The sequence below is a fragment of the Aspergillus terreus genome, genomic scaffold (assembly GCF_000149615.1).
Source record: "Aspergillus terreus NIH2624 scaffold_2 genomic scaffold, whole genome shotgun sequence".
Classification (NCBI taxonomy): domain Eukaryota; kingdom Fungi; phylum Ascomycota; class Eurotiomycetes; order Eurotiales; family Aspergillaceae; genus Aspergillus; species Aspergillus terreus.
In genome coordinates this window covers 1,840,446-1,859,235 of record NT_165925.1, presented here as the reverse complement: position 1 = coordinate 1,859,235, position 18,790 = coordinate 1,840,446, and the positions used below count along the sequence as shown (strand labels likewise).

Below are 18,790 nucleotides of genomic sequence, written 5' to 3'. Positions count from 1 at the left end.
GCGTCGCTGTTGTGTCTACGCCCTCGTTCCTGCCTTTTAGGACAGCAGCACTCCCTGCGACACTATCACTTCCGAGACTGTTGTGCCCATTGCTACTAGCACCGGAGATGTCGAGCCCACTGGCACTCCCAGCGTTCCCGTCGTGCCTACCCCTGCCACCTCCGTCCCCGAGGCTAGCAGCACTCCCTGCGACACTATCACCTCCGAGACCGTTGTGCCCATTGCTACTAGCACTGGAGATGTCGAGCCCACTGGCGCTCCCAGCGTCCCTATTGTGTCTACGCCCAGCGCTCCTGCCCCCGAGGCCAGCAGCACTCCCTGCGACACCATCACCTCGGAGACCCGCGTCCCCGTTGCTACCTACACCGAGGCGCCCGCGACCACCCCCGCTCCCTCGATGACCACCAAGCCTCGCCCGGTTGTGACCATGACCACTACCGTCAGCGTCGCTGTCTGCCCGCCCTCCTAAATCTCGCCGAGGCCGCGCGCGCACGCCCTTTCGAGACGATCGCAATGGTTAGACCCTCGTGTACATAAGTAATTCTAATTCTACACATTCTCACAGTGCCTTTCGGCGTGGGAGATCGACCAGGCCTGGCAAATTTGCTAAATAGAGGCTTGTGACGCACCATGTTTCCTGAAGGGGGGGGAAGAATACGTTTTGTCGTTCTATTTCTGTGATTTCCTTGTCCGATTCCCTTTAATGGAGTACATTCCTTATTGAATGATATTAGCAGATGTAATTGTGTCCTACTTTGCTGTATAGTACGTGACGAATATGATTTCTATCTATGTTCAGCGCATCCAGTATGTACATACAGTACCAATCAGTTCCTCCGAACATACGAGCCAATATCCTAAGTCAAAAGACCAAAGTAAATTCGAACGAACAGACCTCTACCCCACTACCCACAGCTGATGCGTCCTGACAGCCGATCATAATATCCACAAACTCCTCTACTCCGGAGTACCCACGCGATTGACAGGGACGGCAGAGGGATGAACGCGCGGAACAAACGACTAGTCGCCATGACGTAAAGTCACTGTCGATAATAATGTCCGATTCTGCGCTCGGAAATTGGCTTCTGCCTCTTCATTTCGTTCGTGGGGCAGACAGATACAGATGTCTAGACATGGAGTAGTTAGTTACGGAGTAGATACTCCGCAGCTGATTATCAGTCAACGGCCCCATCGTGGCTGGCTGGCTGGGCTTACGGAGTAATTTCCTGTCATTAGGACGATCTGCCTGGCTGATAAACGGTGATCTGCATAGTCGGCGCTTTTATTATATTGAGGAGTTTTTGAGCCGGTGGTTTGTCTGCTACGGAGTTTATTAGATTAGTTACATAGTATCTCTGTGATAGTCGTTTGCGCAATCGCCTTCTCCACGGCCATTTATTTAGGTATCTCGCACACCATCTTGTGCTTTCTTTTGTAATCCGATAGACGTTGTCTCTCCTGTTTCCTGATCTACGTGCTCGCAACTTCGGATATTGACCGATATTTCAAGATCTACAAGAGCCCCCTGTCACTCATTACATACTTGTCATCGTATCCAAGTCTATGCTTTATGGATCACGGCTATTGTTCATTGAAGATCGTTACTACCTACATCTCAATCAAATTTATACACCAGAGTACCTCACGTGGCTCTATTTGGACGCCGTCGAATAACTACCTACCTTGTCGCTGGAGGTGGTACGACGCATGGCCACAAGCTTCTCGCGAAGGAGTCTCTCGCGTAACTCGGTGCTGGAGATGCGTGGTCGGGAAGATTTCTCAGAGGATCTAGTCTGGGCAACATCGCGTTAGCTAATTGTTGGCAACGGAAACGGTGGACGTAGAATGAACATCGACAGCCACATGCACAAAACAGTGTAAAATAATGCAAGCAATACCTTCAGAAGTCATTCACCCACCTCGTCGGTATCCTTCATCGCACGGTCTGTCGAGCCCGACGGCTTCTCCGGCGGCGGCGGCGATCGCATCGCAAAATCCTCGTCATGATCAGCCATCCTCTGTCGCTTCTCACTACGGACGGATATCGAAGAGGTATTACGCCGTCTTCGCGCGGCGGGGGCATATCTCTGAAGCGACCGACGTCTCTTGCGGTCGCGGCTGCGACTGCGGGAATCGTCCCGATGACGCCGGGGACTGGAGCTGGCGGTGCGCGAGCGGCCTCGGCTGCGGCTACGACTGACACTGCTGGACGCGCGGCGACGTCTGCCGTCTCTGCTGCGACTCACGCGGCGGTCATCATCATCACGGGACTGGTGGGCCTTGGCAACATCAGCGGTGGATTCTTTCTGATCAGCTCTGGAAGTGTAAGATCCCCTCCGTCGGACGTGGCTCCTTCCTTCGGACCCGCGCGACCGCGAGCGGGATCGCGACCCCGAGTCATCTCTTCTGCTTCGGCGGTCACTACGGTGCGGACGGGCTGGACTGCCGGAAGAAAGGGATCGCTCTCTCCGTCGGTCTCTTCTGGGAGTACGTGAGCGCGATGAATCACTGCGGGAAATGGATCTAGCTCGATCACCGTAATCAGGACTGCGTCTCCTGGGCCGTCTGCGGTCTCCTCTGTCCGGGGACACCGAGTTGCTCGCGGACCGACGGCGCCGAGGCCGAGCGTCCCTGCTCGAGTGGCGTTGCCGGCGAGGCGGCGACCGCGACCGCGACGACGACACTGAGCGAGATCGCGAACGGCTCACAGAGGGCGAGGGTCGACGACCCCGGCGCGAGCCCGAGGGAACGTAGGAATCGAATTCGCGCCGCGAGGGAGGCTCACGGAACCGGTCGCGGCTGCGGCGTCGCGGCGGCGACCGCCGTCTGTCAAAGTCTCGTCCTCCGCCGCGTCCTCCCCGTCGTCCACCTCTCATGCGATCGGAGCGTTCCCGTCGCCGGATATCTTCCAACTCTCGTTCGCGAGCGCGCTCCTGCTCTTTCTGCCGACGCGCCTCCTCCGCGGCTTTCTCCGCAGCGATCTAGCAACGATTAGCGTGCGCTCCGAGTGGGCTGCAATCGGTGTGTAGTGTACCTTTTCCTGGATGAGCTCCAGCTTCTTCGCTTCCAGTAATTCTTTCGGGACGCCTTGCGGGTTTTCCTGGGCGCTCAGACAGAGACTCCATAGCTCTTTGCAGAATTTGGCCGTGTCTTTGTCGAGGAAGCCCGTAAGCTGAATCTGTAGGGATTTGATGTCGGGCTAGAGGAGTAACACATTGTGTTAGCAATTGTATCAATGCGCCTCGAGTAACACTTCGTTTCGAGTCAGCGACGTACGAATCGGGTACCCTCCAACAGGTTGAAGCATAGTTCAATCACGACGTCATCTTCGTTTCCTAGGATCTCGGATATTTTCCCAGCGATCCATCTGTCGGAAGTGAGATTAGCTATATAGGACTCGAGGAATAAGTGCGGATGTTAGTCGACTCACTTCTTCATGACCTCGATATTGACCTTGGTCATGTCCACCTTCCGACTGAACTCGGGAGGAAACTTGGTCTGCTTGAGCAGCTTGGCATCCACGCTAGACGCCATGTTTGCGATATGGGGGAGGGAACTGGACGGTGAAGGGAAGAAAGGGCATGAAGATGGACGCGTGAAGCTATCGAGGCACGAGACCGCCACACTGGTTGGTCTCGCGCGCCGTACAGAAAATCGGTGTTGCAGTCGGACCGAGGGTGTTCTTGCCTGAGAATCTAGGCATCAGAGGAGTAGGAGTATACAGACAGCGCATCTCCAGGCCCAGTATGCTCGACCTGAGAGGCAGTGTGCTCGTGTCATTCATAAAGTGTAAGATTCATTTATGCCGTTCAAAGTACCCATAAGCCCTGACCCTGCGCCGATCTTGTAGACATGCCCATCATCTCGTTATAGATCATCCATCCCTAGAACGAATACCAGACCAACCAGTAACTCCTCAAATGCAAGGCGTAAAGTGAGAGGTGTTTTACATCCTCAACTCTCGCAAGACTCGGTTGACTTGCTCTCTTGCTTGGGCCAGCTCGTCGTCAACCGTCCCGTTGGCATGTCGGGCTTTGATCTCGTAGTGCAGCTCGACCAACTCCTTGGCTCGTTGGAGGTCTTCGTTCGCGGGTTCTTTCGCATGAGCCTTAGAAGCATCGCCCTGTTCCGCGGCGACAGGCGCCGCTATTCGTTCATTGACAGTGACGAGTGCCAAGGCATCCTGGTGATCCTATTCATCATTAGTTGAGCTCGTCCAAGTTGGATGTAGGACTAAAGGGAGCCATACACAGACGCGAAGCGACGTCAAGTCGGATAGAATCTCCGCTACCTGCATGACGGCGAGAGCTCTTGGGAGGAAGGAAGACAGTTGAAGCCGTCCACTTTGGGCGACGCGGGGAAAAAGAACCGCGCAGCCAATCGCCGGGCAGCCGAAGCTCGGAGATTCCGACTCTCCGCATCACCCATTCGGAGTACTTAAGTCACTGTCGCATTCATTTCGCATCTTTGCGACGCTCTCCATTCTCCTCCCTCCCCCTCCGTCTCTCCCTCATAATGGCGTCCGCTCTCAAGGCCAATTGCCGCAAGGTCATCTGCATCGGTCGCAACTATGCGTAAGTCCGTCCGATCTTCTCAATTGCCGTCGCAAGTTCTAACACACCTCGCAGCGACCACGTCGCCGAGCTGAACAACACCAAACCCAAGCAGCCCTTCTTCTTCCTCAAGCCTGCCTCCTCCATCCTCTGTCCCGGCGAAGGCCCGGTGCTGCGCCCCCGCGGCACCAACCTGCACTATGAGGTGGAACTCGGTCTGGTGATGGGCAAGACCCTTCGGGATCTGGACCCGAGCGACGAGGAGACCGCCCTGGACGCCATCCACAGTCTGTGCCACCCTGCACTCCCCTGCACGCCACCGCGCGCATGATTTTTGACCACTATGACTGCAGGCTACTTCCTCGCCATCGATATGACCGCCCGCAACGTCCAGGACGAGGCCAAGAAGAAGGGCCTGCCCTGGTCCATCGCCAAAGGCTTCGACACCTTCCTTCCCATCTCGCAGGAGATCCCCAAGGCGCGCATCCCGAACCCCCACGACGCCTTTTTGCGTCTCAGCGTCGGGTCCCAGCTGCGCCAGGCCGACTCTACCGGCCTGATGCTCTTCAAGATCCCCCGCATCCTCGCGGAGATCTCCAAGGTCATGACCCTCGAGAAGGGCGACCTCGTCCTCACCGGTACCCCCAAGGGTGTTGGCGAGGTCAAGTCCGGCGATGTGATGAAGGCGTCCATCGAGGTTGATGGCAAGGAGGTCGAGGAGGGACGTATCGAAGTCGAAGTGAAGGATCGGGATGGGAAGTATCTGTACGCTGAGACCTAGGGTCCAGGCGTATGGGAGGGTACCTTATAGAACCTTGTATATGATTGGTAGAATCGGTATATACATCTTTCATGGGTTAGGTATAGGCTAGAGTTTCTTCATTTTGTGTCTATGTACGAGCGTTGTGCCAACCCAACACCCTTAGATCGTCTTCGTCTGCTGGGACGATGGGAATAGACCGGCGCATCCTCTTCCTCCTCTTGCTCTTTTGCTGGTCCAGCTCGCGGCTTCTATCACCGTGATTCGGATCCACGCCATTACGATCTGCATGCGCTTGACCCTCGACTCTGGCCAGTTCCCTCACGATCGCACGTAGACAACTCCACGACCACCTACTCGCATCCAGACGCCTTACAACCAGTGCCCGTGTATCCGAATCGTTCAATCCGCAGACAAACCCCTCCAGCGACGCTTTCCCCTCGTCGAACCCACCACCGCCCTCGACCATATCCAAGTACTCAATCAGACCCATCCCATTCTGCTTCATCATAGCACGTTGTGTGGAGTCACGCAGGCAGGGCCCTTCATGCTGAGTGACACTCCCCAACCGCCCATCAAGCGAACTCGACGATGCCCAAGTAGTGTCCGATAAACCACGCGTAGGACCTATGGACAAGGGCATCGGCGCCGACTGGCCCACGGGCATGGAGTCGGGCGCAAGCACCTCCGATCCTCGCCGTGCAACAGGAACTGTTTCTTCTCAGTAACCGGGTAAATATCGCACCAGGGGACCAGAACCACAGGAGGCAGAAATGAATAAACCTACCCTGTAACTTCGAGGGTAACCTCCTCTCAATGTCCCCAAACCGCCGAGTCCAGTCATCTACACGATCGGAGTATTCCTTCTCGAAAAGTTCCACCCGTCTCTTCAGTTGGGCATGTTCGGTCTCCAGGGCCTCGAAACGCCCAGTCACCCATTGGATGCGGTCTTGGAGTTCATTTGTCACGACTTTGCGGAGTTGATCGGCTTGTTCGCAGCGGGTTTCTACTTCTTGTATTTGGCGGCTCACATCGTCGATCTTCTTTGCGAGATCTGTCACTGTGTTGGTGGTAGAAGTGAGATCAGTGCGGGTGTTATCGAGTTGGTCGGCGAGGTGAACATGTTCTCGTCGTAGTTCATGCGCCCAGAGGAGGGAGGGAGCCACGGGGTCCCATTGTCTTTGGGATGGACGTTCCATTGGAGGACCCAAGGTAGTGTGGTTGAAAGCGAGAGGCGAACGAGATATGCTTGCAGGGTAGAGATGTATACGTAGGAAGCAAATACTCACTGCGGGTCAACAAACGTACTTGCTACCATCCAGGACAATTGAACAAATGGAATGGCATTTACCTCTATCTATGGTACTGCAGGTATACAACCACCCCAGGTCATGGTCATGCACTCGTCCAAACTTGTCGTGAAAACCATGTCTGAACAAACATAGGCACATTTTGGGCTCGATCTCCCTGATTAAGCACGATGGGTGGCATCCTTAACCAAGCACAGCGATCGACATACACAAAAGAAACAACGAGGAAGAGGGAAATAAAAATTCGGGAAAGAACCATGAATTACAGCAAGTAAATCGCACAAACATGTCGCATCTCCGTAAGGACAAAAAGTAAAGGAAACCATGAACAGCAGCCAGAGAAGATTCGCCAACCACTGCTAGCGGAAACAAATGCTGGAGACACAGAAAGCCACTTTTGATGGATTCTCCTTTACCAAGAGAAGCAGAACGATGTCTAAAACGCCATTTCCACCGCAGCTTACCCTTGGACCGTTATTGGCAACTGCAATCGTAATCCGCATCGAGATTTTTTATAGGAATCGTTAGGGAGTTTAGATAAGGTCTGCAGGAGTTAGTCAGGTCCATGTGGCAATACAATCTTGGTGAACACTTACCAGCAACGTTCATGGGCATCTCCTCGATCTGGGTGCTGTAGAACTGCTCGATCTCACGCATCATACGGACGTCATCGGCGGTGACGAAGTTGATGGCAACACCCTTACGACCGAAACGACCACCACGACCGATACGGTGAATGTAGTTCTCACGGTTGGCGGGGAGATCGTAGTTGATGACCAGAGAGACCTGCTGGACATCGATACCACGGGCCAGGAGGTCAGTGGCGATCAGGACACGGGAAGAACCGGAGCGGAACTCCTTCATGATAATGTCACGCTGGGACTGCTCCATGTCACCGTGCATGGCCGAGACAGTGAAGTCACGGGCAGTGAGCTTGTCGGTGAGCCAGTCGACCTTGCGGCGGGTGTTACAGAAGATGACGGCCTGGGTGATGGTGACGGTCTCGTAGAGATCGGAGAGGGTGTCGAGCTTCCACTCCTCCTTCTCGACGGCAATGTAGAACTGCTTGATACCTTCGAGGGTAAGTTCCTGCTTCTTGACCAGGATGCGGACGGGGTCGCGCATGAACTTGGTGGTGACCTCAAGGACGTCCTGGGGCATGGTGGCGGAAAGGAGGACGACCTGGGTGGCCTGGGGCAGAAGCTGGAAGATGTCGTAGATCTGCTCGGTGAAACCACGCTATTGGGGGGGTTAGCCCAGGAGTACTCGTCGCAGGAAAGACATCACTTACAGAAAGCATCTCATCAGCCTCGTCGAGGATGAAGAGCTTCATCTGGTCGGTCTTGAGGACGCGGCGCTGGATCATATCCTGGATACGACCGGGGGTACCGACGACGATTGGGGGGCCCTCCTGGAGGGCCTTCATGTCATCACGGATGGCGGTACCACCAATGCAAGCGTGGCAGTTGATGTTCATGAAGTCACCGATGGCGACGACGACCTTCTGGATCTGCTGAGCCAACTCACGGGTGGGAGCGACGATCAGAGCCTGGCAGGCCTTGAGGTTGGGGTCGATCTTCTGGAGGGCGGAGATGGAGAAAGTGGCAGTCTTTCCAGTACCGGACTGGGCCTGAGCGATGACATCGTTACCTGTCGAGGGTTAGTTTTATTTCTTTGACTGATCGACCATCTGTCGACCAGGAGAGGAGCGGGGAGTAACCTACCCTTGATGATGGGCATGATAGCACGCTGCTGGATGGCCGAGGGACGCTCGAAACCATAGGCGTAGACACCACGAAGGAGCTCAGCCTTCAGTTCCATAGAATCGAAGGAGTCGGTAACATCCTCGTAGTTGGACTCGATCATTCCTATAAGGAGAGAAACACGAGATTAGTTTGTGGTGCTTCATTTTGACCCAGCGTTGGCTTTTGAGAATTTTTCTTGGACATTTTCCTTCGCTGTCGCAGGTCGTGGTGGGGTTTTTTCGCATGTAGTTGCATCCGTCATATTTTTTCCACTTGGGATGGTGGCAGAGAAGATCCCCGCCACTGACCAACCTACCCACCACGACGGTGCCAACAAGCGACCGAAAAGTCGAGATTTAAGAGATGAAGTCCAGTACGTACCCTCGGGAAGATCTTCCAGACCCTTGTCAGCCATGATTGCGGTTGTTGTAGAGAAAGATCACAGAGCTTTTGCCTGTGATCGGTGGACAGTGGGGTGTTGAGAGTTGAAGTGGCAGAGGTTTCTTAGCGACAAACGGCCCAGTGGGGAGTAGTCACTGCGAAAGTCAGTTGAGTTAGTTCGGAGGAAGAAGAAAAAGGAGAAGAAAGAGGAGAGATAGGAGAGATATGGGGAGAACGTACCTAGATAAATGGTATTCAGATGGTGCACCAAGTGGTGTGTGGATAATGGGAAGAGAAAGCGGGAAGGGAAGAAGAGAAGAAAAAAAAGCGAGGCGGACTAAGGCAGAGACCCAATCGTGGATTTTCCCGTCCTGAAGCCGTGGATTTTTTTTAAAAAAAATTTTTTCCTTTCTTTCTTTCTTAGCGCCCACCGAAATTCTGCCTACCGATGTACACCGCCTGCCGCAAGAGGCAACCACCCCACGTTGTGCCTCATCGTCTTTTGCCATCTGCCTGTGATTTGTTGATAGACCAGCCCTAACAATAATAATCACATCCTGTACTACTCTCCCTCGGGCGTCACTACGGGTACTCCGTGGCTGTTGTCGGTGTGGTTGTCGGGACTTCGGGCTTCAGCCATCTCTGTCCGCTCCTGGGCATATCCCGCGCTATGAAAATGCCTGACATCGCCTCTCTAGGCGGCCATCCACGCGACCCGGACGCTGTCGCCAGTGTCTACGCCTCCTCATACCCGGACGACGGTTTTCAGGATGTGTCAGGTCCCAATGCGATCCCCGGCCATCCGATGGGCGTCAAGCCCAGCGGCAATGCGCTGTTGGCGGAGGAGAATCTGCGTCATGCCATCGGCACGTTCCGACGATTACCGGACGAATTGATCTTGATGCTCCTCGAATGGTTGGATGGGCCCAGTCTGTTGCAGATAGGTCGCACCTGTAAGGCGTTTTACGCCTTTACTCGCGCGGAAGATTTGTGGAAGGCTTTGTTCGTTGCGTACGTTGATCTATCTGCTCGCTCACCTCTCTCCTACTTGAACTAAGCGGTGTAGATCACCCCCAAGCACGTTCTCCTGGAAAGGAACATGGCGATCGACCTATCTCGACCTTCCTCCTTCTAAAGTATCCATCCTCGACTGCTCCAGTCTCTACTCCGACGCCCTCCACCGCCCATTCTATTGCGCCCACATCTCCCTCGATCCGTACGTCAGTAACATCCCCTCCCGCAACCAGATCGCGCGTCTCCCCGACCTCTCCCCAGAGGAATTTCACCAGAATTGGACCGACACGCCGTTCATACTCACCGAACCCGTCAAAGCATGGCCCGCGTACAAGAACTGGTCGATCGATGCCCTGCGCTCCAACTACGATGACGTCGTCTTCCGCGCCGAAGCCGTCGACTGGAAACTCAGCACGTACGTCGACTACATGAAGAACAACTCGGACGAGAGCCCGCTCTACTTGTTTGACCGGGCCTTCGTCTCCAAAATGGGTCTCAGCGTCGGCCCGCTGCATGAGGTCCCCGACGCAACCTACTGGACGCCGCCCTGCTTCGGCGAAGACTTCTTTTCCGTGCTGGGCGACGACCGTCCGGATCGCCAGTGGTTGATCATCGGCCCCGAACGGTCCGGCAGCACCTTCCACAAGGACCCCAATGCCACCAGTGCCTGGAACGCCGTCATCCGCGGCTCCAAGTATTGGATCATGTTCCCGTCGTCGTCGAAACTGCCGCCTCCGCCAGGCGTCTACGTCTCCGACGACCAGAGCGAGGTGACGTCGCCGCTGAGCATTGCGGAGTGGCTTTTGGGCTTCCATGCGGAAGCGCGCCGGTCACCGGGCTGCATTGAGGGAATCTGTGGCGAGGGCGAGATCCTCCACGTGCCGTCGGGCTGGTGGCATCTCGTCGTGAACCTGGAGCCCGCCATTGCCATTACGCAGAACTTCATCCCGCGCGCGCATCTCCCCGCGGCGCTGGACTTTCTGTCCAACAAGGCGGACCAGGTGTCCGGGTTCCGGAAGGATGTCGTCAACCCGTACGAGCGGTTTGTGACGAAGATGCGCGAGCTTCATCCCGAGCTGCTGGATGAGGCGTCGAACGAGCTGAAGAAGAAGGCCGAGGGGAAGAAGAGAAAGTGGGACGAGATTGTCCACGGAAAGGCAGATCAGGACACTGCTGAGGACACGGCCGAGGGTGGCTTCAGTTTTGGTTTTGGAGATGACGGAAGTGACGTGGAGGTTCCTTGAGTGCATACGTCGGCATGTCATTTTCATTCATGACGACATGACAACAGACTAGGCTACAAGCCCTGCGACAACTCAATGCGAGATGTTGCCAACGCCCTCCAGACACACGATACAAATCAATCAATGACAAGCCACCGTCTTCGACGCAGACAAATTCTCCCCAAACACCAGGTATCCGACGAAAGCACCCACGGCCACCGCCAGCATGACAAACCCATTATACGTCATAAACAGCAACCTGCAGGTGTCAACGACCGCCGCGCACATATACAAGGGGGAACCCACATGATGAAGAAACTATAGAACACCTGCACGGCGTACAACGCCGCCAAGACAATCTTTCCTCTCTGCTCCACAATCCGCCTGTTATCCCGACCTACAAGGAGCGGTGAGCTAGCGTCCGGGACAGGGCGCGATGGGCCGGTAGCGCGGAGAGACTCGTCGGCGATCTCGTTGTCTTGAGGTTATACTCAGCATGGCCATGCGGGTACCAACGCGACAACAGACTCACGAACAGACTCACGACATGTATATACATAGAATAGAATAAACTGAATAGACAAAGAAATGAAGGGAGCGGCTTACCAGTTACGGCCGCCGTAAACGCATTCAGGCGCTGCGCATGCGCCGCTTCGTACCGCCGTGTCACCTGGCGGACGCCCTCGTAGCCGGCCGTCAACAGCACGATGACCACCAGGGAGACGAAGAGGGTGAAGGGGCCGGAGACGTGCCACTGGCGGAAGATGATGCAGAGGTCTTTCGGTGACCAGGTGAAGAGCATCTACGGGAGTTAGAGTGTCTTTCACGACGATCTTATTCTCAAACATGAGAGCTCACGTTCATATTACACTGTCCGCCGCCCATATCCATATCCCCATGGCCGTGGCCATGGTCCATGTCCATATGATGCATCGAGTGGTCCATTGCGACCGTTTCAGGATACTAAACGAATCAACAACTATCACCGGAAGACCGGACGATACTAAAATCAAGAGAGTTGAAGGAGTATAAGCATGGGCAGATGATGGACGAGAGCCGTGGTGGTGATCGGACACCCACCGCCCGCCGTCTCCGGCTGCAAACCAACCAAACACCGACCACGATCGATAAGCTCTGCCCTTCGCCTGGTCTCGTTCACTCATCCATCCATCCATTCCACCACCTGCCTGGCCTCCGATCCACGAACAACCGCTCAATCCCTCCCGAGTCCCTTACAAACGCGCAGCCCAATCCGACATAGACATGCCCGAACCCGCCCCTTCCTCCGCGCAACCGTCCACCACCACAACCGGCGCACAACCAGCCCCATCAACATCCACATCCGCAGGCGCAGGCGCAAGCACCTCGCAAACCGGCACGAACGCAAACTCAGCCACTACAAATACTGCACCCGCGAACAGCAACAATGCCACCACTAACGACGGCACGAACCGCGGCCTCCCCTACTACGAGAAACTGCGCCGCGATCTCCGCGACACCCTGCAGAAGAAGCGTCTCATGGATAAGAGCATGGTACCTCTCTCCCTCTCTTCCTTTCACGCACCGGACTGCATCGCATCGGAGCCCCCGACTTGATTCACCTCCCTGACAAGATAATTAACGTTGGATACGCTACAGGCCCAACTAGAAGACCAGATCTACCGCTTCGAACAATCCTACCTCGAAGAAACCACCGCCGGGAACATCATCAAAGGCTTCGACAATTACATCAAGGGCTCGTCGAGCAGCGCCGTCGGCGCCGGGTCGCTCGCGCTACAGGGTGTCGGCGGTGGTGCGGCGCGGCGCAAAGCCGCGGTGACGGATGCGGATCGCGTGTTTTCGCGGAGTTCGGCGAGTTTCATGCGGGTGCGTTTCTTTCCTTTCTTTTCTCCCTTTTCCTTTCCTGTGGGGCTGGGCTTTGATGTTGGGTTTTGGCTTTGGAGGGCGAAGGACTGACGTGTGTAGGATTCGACGCCCTCGTCCGTGCAGACGACGCCGTCGCATGCGCCCACGCCAACCTCCGGGTATAATGGGTCGAACGGGAAGCCGAACGGGGATACGTCTGCGTCTGGGTCTGGGAGTGTGAAGGGCGGGGCGTCGAAGAATAAGAAGAAGGGGACCAAACAGGAGAGAAATGAGGATGAGGAGGAGGGCGGTGATAAGCCGCCGGCGAAGCGGTTGAAGATTAGTTACGGCCGGGACTAACTAGGGTATGGTAGGAACGGGTTGCCGGAGTTGCTCGGTTTTGGGTCTGGGTGTTTGGCGGGATGGAGTTTATGTTTAGCTGGGCATTGCATTTGTGTCATGATATCCTCTGTACTATCATCAATCAATCTAGCGGAAGATGTGATGGAAGACCATGTGAGCATTCGATACTATGTAGATACTAGGTTGTACTGTCCCTACATGATAATCACAACTGCAAGCGATACGTTGCCACCTCAAAGGCCCGCACCTCGATGCCCACATCGACCGTACCGTTGATCTTCGACGTGTGAAGGGCTGTCTCGTTGTCCTCCAGGATATTGCACTTCCACACCTTCTTGACGGGGAGGGTAGTGTGGATCGTGCCGCGGCTCTTACCACCGAGAGACTCGTAGACGCGCAGGATGATGCTCTTACCGGATCGTCGAGGCAAGTTGTCGCGGGAAACATCTTCGTCATCCTCTCCGCGCTTGACGACATCTAAGACAAGCGAATCCGATCCGCTAATGTAGATGGACTTGAAGAGGTCTGACGACACCTTCGAAGACACTGGTTCAACCACCAGGGGATGGTTGAAGCTGTATCCGGCGCGAATGGTGCGCGAGTCAAGGGGTCCAGCATGGGGAAGGATGGCGTAGCGGATATGGTGGCGGCCCATGTCCGCGTGTGCATCCGGTGCCTTCGGTGCGCGCAGGAGCGAGAGACGCATGAGATTTCCGCAGGTTGCGAAGCCATACTTGGAGTCGTTCAGGACCGACACGCCGTATCCGTGTTCGGACAGATCAGCCCACTTGTGGCAGCAAACTTCAAACTTGGCCATGTCCCAGCTAAGAACCGTTAGGGCTGTTCGCTTGATGGTACACATTGCAATGCGGCTCCAACTTACCTTGTGTTGTAATGAGTCGGCCGACGGATGATTCCATATTGAGTCTCGTAGGAGGCCTCGGTGTTCGTGATATCAACGGGGAACTCGACTTTGAGGAACTTCATCGTCTCACGCCATTCCACCTCGCTCTCAAACTCCACGTATGAGGGCTGTGCACCCACGGCAGCCGCGAGACTGATTGTCGTCTTGATCCAGCTAACGTCGCTGATCTTGGTTTCCGTCACGACACTAACGCGGAACGGATCTGCTTCCGCAATGGTCGTCTTACCCGACGGTAACTCCTTTCTAGACTCGAGATGATAAACCTCCACATCCCAAGCTTGCCAATAGAGTGGCTTGTCATCAAATATCACCAGCTGTCCGGCCTTACCACCCGGGGCAATGACTTCTCGCTCCGCTCCCCGGTCATACAGGGACACGATCACGCCATCCTTGATATCAACTCGGAGTTGGGAGTTCTCAAGACGGAACACACCTGGCTGGATCTCCGAAACCGACACGCCAGAAGTGATTTCCATATTTTGAGTCTTGCATGATACGAGGCCCGTGTCTCCACTCGCCACCACATACTTCGGGCTCCCCGAGATTTGAGCTCTGAGCTCCGCAGGGACTTTGACAACTTCAGACCGGTGCCAGGGCAATGTGTTGATCGCCGCAAAAGCCGTAGATGCCGCACGAGAGACCCCCAGAGCATAAAGGGCCTCCTTCCTCGCCTTCTGGCCGATTTCAAAGATTCTAGCGTAAAGCTTGTCCGAGTCGTCATAGCACATCTCAATCGAGCTACCGGGCAGGCAGTCGTGGAACTGACACAGGAGCACGCCCTCCCACATTTCATCGATCACCTCCTTGGGGTACTTGTAGCCACCGTTGTTGGGAGCCAGCGTCGCAAGAGTCGCCAGGTATTCAATCTCACGGAGTAAGAACTCGGATTTGCGATTGTTCCGCTTGTTGTTGGCCTGTGTCGTGTAGTGCGCGATGAGCTCAAGTAAGCTCACGTACACGTCGCAACTCGTGCCTCAGCAGCATCTCTCATCGCTCAAGAATCATCCACGACTCGCCCATCTTCACTCGGGAAGCAACCCACCTTGTCGCTTCAGACCCCGACAACGACGCAGCTTCTCCAGATGCTCAAACGTAGGACCGCCCCCGCCGTCACCCTTTCCGAAGACCAGAAGGGAGGTGTTGTCCTTGTCCATAGACTTGTGCTGGGTCACACTCCGCTTCACATCCCCAAAGTGGGCACTGGCAGTGTACGTCTCAGATGGTGCCATATGGCACATGACCTGGCTTCCATCCAGGGCCACCCACTGGAAAGTCGTATGCGGGAAGTTGTTGATGTTGTTCCAACTCAGCTTCTGGGTGAAGAAGCGACTCATTCCCGCCAGACGGCAGAGCTGAGGGATCTGGGTCGAATACCCGAAGGTGTCGGGCAGCCAGAAGGTGGTGCAACGTTCTCCAAAGTGGCTTTCGAAGAACCGCTGTCCGTAGAGGAACTGACGCACCAACGACTCGCCACTGGGCATGTTCGTATCATGCTCGACCCAACTGCCCCCGATGGGTTGGAAGTGGCCCTTCTTCACCCATTCCTTGACACGGTCAAACACCGAGGGATAGTACTGCTTGAGCCACTTGAATTGCTGCGCCTGGGAACAGGTGAACCGGTGTTCCGGATACCGGTCCATCAAGTCGCACTGGTTCGACCAGGAACGAGCGACTTTGCGCTTCGTCTCCGCCCAGGGCCACAGCCAACAGGTATCAATATGGCAATGGCCAATCGCGTACACAATGGGATCCTTATCGGTATTATACACATCCGCGGAGTCGACTTTATCCCCGAGGTATTTCTGCGCGATCTTGCGCGCCTCCTTGATGGACTCCTGGCTTCCATTTCCGGCAATAAAGGCGTCCATTATGGCATTGCCCACCATGTTCGCCTCGTGCGACTCCCACGAGTCACCGGGGAACTCTCGCGCGGCGTCTCCGATGATCCAGAAATCGTAGAAGAGCGCGCGAGCCTCCAGGTTGACGGCGGTGATTTGCGCCTTGCTGAGGGTGAAGTATTTGTCGGGGCTGGGCGGTTGGATGGAGTCGCCACCAGGGGCATTTCCAAACATGCCGTTACAGGCCATCTCGATGTAGAACGTATGTTCTTTTCCGTCGCGCCAGGCGTCGGGGATGATCCATTCGATGCGCTCGCCGCCGCCGGTCAACCCCTGCAATGGGTGACCATCAGCGGTCCACACGAGGCCCTCGTTGTTCGCATCCCAGTGGAACTCCAGGCGCTCTTTGTGGCGCATGTCCTCGGGGACGGTCAACTGGATGCGGAACCAGTGGGTGGACCAGCTGGGGCCGAAAGAGGCGCCGATGTGGGTGGGTTTGAACTCATGGGAGGTCGCGTCTTTGAAAGTTGGGCGGTCTAGGTTGGGAACGGAGTACACGGACAATTTGACGTGATCTTCGTCGGAGTTGACGGCCTCGTAGAACTTCCTGCATTGGCGTAGCACGACTTAGTACTGGGAATGGGTGTGTAACGGGTAGGGCTGAGGATCGGACATACGAGAGAAGGTTCTGCCCCTCATATTGACCATTTCCGGTAAACTGCTTCAGACGGTCTGTGTAGATGCTCTTGATGCGTTGCCCGACGGGACGATGGGAAAACTGGGGCAGGGAGCTGGGCGCTTGTCGCGGAGCGTCTCCACCCATGACGGCGGGACGGAACGAAGGGACTAGTCTGGAGAAAATGATGGCGGTGATGGAAAAAAGGGATGGGAAAGGTTTACAGTGAGGAGTGTCACAGAGGAGAGTATGTGAGAGTGTTAGAGCGAGAGGAGAGTGAGGGAGGAGAGTGAGGGTGTGTCAAGAGAGGGGAATCCAGGCCAGGAACAGACAGTGACGTTGTGGTTGGTTGCATGCGGAGAAATTCCAAGCGGGGAAACGATCTCATCGCATCGCCTCGCATCTGAATCATCTCCGGTCTGACAACGGCGGCATGAAACAGGGTGTTCTGCTACATTCCTGGTGTTAGTCAATGGTCATTCGTGGAGCGCCTGTAATTTCCCGAGTCCATCGGACGTTGTCTCAGTCTGCAGATGCTGGTCCGTATAGATTCCATCCCTTCGTCCTCACGCTCCAGACCACTGCAGTCACCCATGACCCTCCATCCACCAGGACTGTAACCCCCCCATAACGTCCCTCATGCATGAACAGCCCCAGGCCACTTCTTTTCTCCTATTTGTGTGACCTCCGCCTGGTCTTTGCACTTTTCCGGCTCCATGCAGTACCTCCAGCAAGGGATGAAGACGCCCTTACGTTGGTCTGAAACAAAATGATCCTCTCATGCAACTCCGGCTACGCGAATACGTTCGGGAGGCCCAGAATGGGTATATCGGAGAAATCGATGGAAAGTGATAAGAATAGTAGGTAATATATCAGTCTGGCAGAGGCATTATGCACATGATCAGTCAACAGTCTTGGCTCCGTCCAATGCCATCCAGCTCCACAACGCCCAGCGCAGCCGTTGGAGATCTCAGAAATAACAGTAAGAAGATTAATGATCAGGAGAAGTGAAGAATTCAATGAAGGTCCGGAATAGAAGTGTAGAGAAGCATGAAATCGCTAAGACAAAGGTAGTAGGGGGGATATCAAGAAGAAGTGAAGTAGAATCAAATGGAAAGAGAAAAGAAACATGTAATCATCACACCCAAGGATCAACTCGCCCATAGGTAGTGTAAGGGTTCACCGGTCCGATCAAGCGGATTTTCTCCTTCAGACGCTTTCGTCGCCGGTCAACGCGGGCGCGAACCATCTTCTGTCGGGCCTCGTCCAGAGCGAGCAGGACATTGCTCGTTCCGCTGTGCAAGGCCCTCACGCATTCACGCGTGTTCTTCTGCAACCGCAGGCGCGCCGGTCTGGCGGGGGCCGTGGACGGGGTTGTCTTGTGACCTGTCCGCGAGGACGGAGCCTTGTTTTGGGTATATCGCGGGAACCGCACATGGTCCCGTTGTCGGTAACTAATGCGCCTCTCCCGTGCGGGCTTCTCCCAAATCGCAGCTCCGTGCCTCTGGTATGGGGTAATAGGCACCGCGAGTTGCTTCTTTCGGTGGAAGGCGATGGGTTGAGGGGGACGAGCCTGGGAGCCAACGCTGGATCGTGTGGAGATGGAGAACCGTTTCGTCTGGTCGTCGAGGTCGAGGGAGTGTTGTTGTGGTCCGACGCTCCCGCGATCCGAGTAGTTCGTGTAGTTGCTGGAGGGGACTCGAGTGGCGGAGGAATATCGGTGGATATAGTCCGACGGGGCGGTTGCTGGACGCGGAGGCCGCTTGGACTTCTCTTTGTCGATGGAGTGTTTGGACAGTCGGCGCTGGACATAGGACCGGATCGAGGCTCGCATATCATGCGCCAGGCCCCCGCGGTCCTGGGTGTTCCGCCGACTGCCCCTCCTCACAAAGTCAAATGGGGGGAAGTGCAAGAGTGCGCCATCCTTCTTCTGGGATTTGGGCGCAAACTTGTTGGGGGAACTGGCCTGCAGCTCGGATGGGGTGGCCAGTTCGGGGAAGAAGTCCCACTTCTTCTCGCGAAAATAATGGTTCGGACCGGACCGGTTCCCCGTCCAGAGGGGCGGCCGTTGGTAGCTAGACCCGGGGCGTTGGGTTGAGAATCACCCGGGGACGGGCGTGGTATCACATAAGGCCTCTACGGACGAGGCATCCACAC

At 55.4% G+C, this 18,790-nt stretch overlaps 10 protein-coding genes across 10 annotated transcripts in view; 4 read left to right on the top strand and 6 right to left on the bottom strand.

Moving 5' to 3' along the window:
- The window catches only part of ATEG_01658 (putative cell wall protein), a gene marked incomplete at both ends in the record, with an annotated part of 1,945 nt that extends 1,476 nt beyond the window's left edge, over positions 1-469 (top strand). Inside the window, one exon of the mRNA XM_001209023.1 lies at positions 41-469. Coding sequence (XP_001209023.1) covers positions 41-469 — 429 coding nt within the window. The remainder of the gene's footprint in view (positions 1-40) is intronic.
- Positions 470-1,399: 930 nt separating this feature from the next.
- On the bottom strand, positions 1,400-3,534 carry ATEG_01657 (PWI domain-containing protein; the record flags this gene model as incomplete). Its single annotated transcript, XM_001209022.1, has 7 exons — positions 1,400-1,525; positions 1,683-1,793; positions 1,920-2,279; positions 2,709-2,981; positions 3,035-3,199; positions 3,277-3,367; positions 3,431-3,534. The coding sequence occupies 7 exons, from the start codon at positions 3,532-3,534 to the stop codon at positions 1,400-1,402; spliced, it is 1,230 nt and encodes a 409-aa protein (XP_001209022.1).
- Positions 3,535-4,515: 981 nt separating this feature from the next.
- On the top strand, positions 4,516-5,334 carry ATEG_01656 (fumarylacetoacetate hydrolase family protein; the record flags this gene model as incomplete). The annotated part of the gene is made up of 3 exons (XM_001209021.1): positions 4,516-4,574; positions 4,629-4,840; positions 4,907-5,334. 3 exons carry the CDS (start codon positions 4,516-4,518, stop codon positions 5,332-5,334), a joined length of 699 nt encoding a protein of 232 aa, XP_001209021.1.
- Positions 5,335-5,888: 554 nt separating this feature from the next.
- ATEG_01655 (uncharacterized protein) lies at positions 5,889-6,512 on the bottom strand (the record flags this gene model as incomplete). The annotated part of the gene is made up of 1 exon (XM_001209020.1): positions 5,889-6,512. The coding sequence occupies one exon, from the start codon at positions 6,510-6,512 to the stop codon at positions 5,889-5,891; it is 624 nt and encodes a 207-aa protein (XP_001209020.1).
- A 644-nt stretch (positions 6,513-7,156) lies between these two features.
- tif1 (putative eukaryotic translation initiation factor 4) lies at positions 7,157-8,783 on the bottom strand (the record flags this gene model as incomplete). The annotated part of the gene is made up of 5 exons (XM_001209019.1): positions 7,157-7,167; positions 7,220-7,862; positions 7,915-8,273; positions 8,348-8,491; positions 8,681-8,783. The coding sequence occupies 5 exons, from the start codon at positions 8,781-8,783 to the stop codon at positions 7,157-7,159; spliced, it is 1,260 nt and encodes a 419-aa protein (XP_001209019.1).
- A 642-nt stretch (positions 8,784-9,425) lies between these two features.
- ATEG_01653 (putative F-box and JmjC domain protein) lies at positions 9,426-11,007 on the top strand (the record flags this gene model as incomplete). The annotated part of the gene is made up of 2 exons (XM_001209018.1): positions 9,426-9,760; positions 9,816-11,007. 2 exons carry the CDS (start codon positions 9,426-9,428, stop codon positions 11,005-11,007), a joined length of 1,527 nt encoding a protein of 508 aa, XP_001209018.1.
- Positions 11,008-11,588: 581 nt separating this feature from the next.
- ATEG_01652 (low-affinity Cu transporter) lies at positions 11,589-11,931 on the bottom strand (the record flags this gene model as incomplete). Its single annotated transcript, XM_001209017.1, has 2 exons — positions 11,589-11,788; positions 11,856-11,931. The coding sequence occupies 2 exons, from the start codon at positions 11,929-11,931 to the stop codon at positions 11,589-11,591; spliced, it is 276 nt and encodes a 91-aa protein (XP_001209017.1).
- A 318-nt stretch (positions 11,932-12,249) lies between these two features.
- ATEG_01651 (uncharacterized protein) lies at positions 12,250-12,942 on the top strand (the record flags this gene model as incomplete). The annotated part of the gene is made up of 2 exons (XM_001209016.1): positions 12,250-12,519; positions 12,625-12,942. 2 exons carry the CDS (start codon positions 12,250-12,252, stop codon positions 12,940-12,942), a joined length of 588 nt encoding a protein of 195 aa, XP_001209016.1.
- A 457-nt stretch (positions 12,943-13,399) lies between these two features.
- On the bottom strand, positions 13,400-16,780 carry ams1 (alpha-mannosidase; the record flags this gene model as incomplete). The annotated part of the gene is made up of 4 exons (XM_001209015.1): positions 13,400-14,018; positions 14,078-15,092; positions 15,162-16,564; positions 16,635-16,780. The coding sequence occupies 4 exons, from the start codon at positions 16,778-16,780 to the stop codon at positions 13,400-13,402; spliced, it is 3,183 nt and encodes a 1,060-aa protein (XP_001209015.1).
- A 991-nt stretch (positions 16,781-17,771) lies between these two features.
- ATEG_01649 (uncharacterized protein) lies at positions 17,772-18,467 on the bottom strand (the record flags this gene model as incomplete). The annotated part of the gene is made up of 1 exon (XM_001209014.1): positions 17,772-18,467. The coding sequence occupies one exon, from the start codon at positions 18,465-18,467 to the stop codon at positions 17,772-17,774; it is 696 nt and encodes a 231-aa protein (XP_001209014.1).
- Between the last annotated feature and the right edge of the window lie 323 nt (positions 18,468-18,790).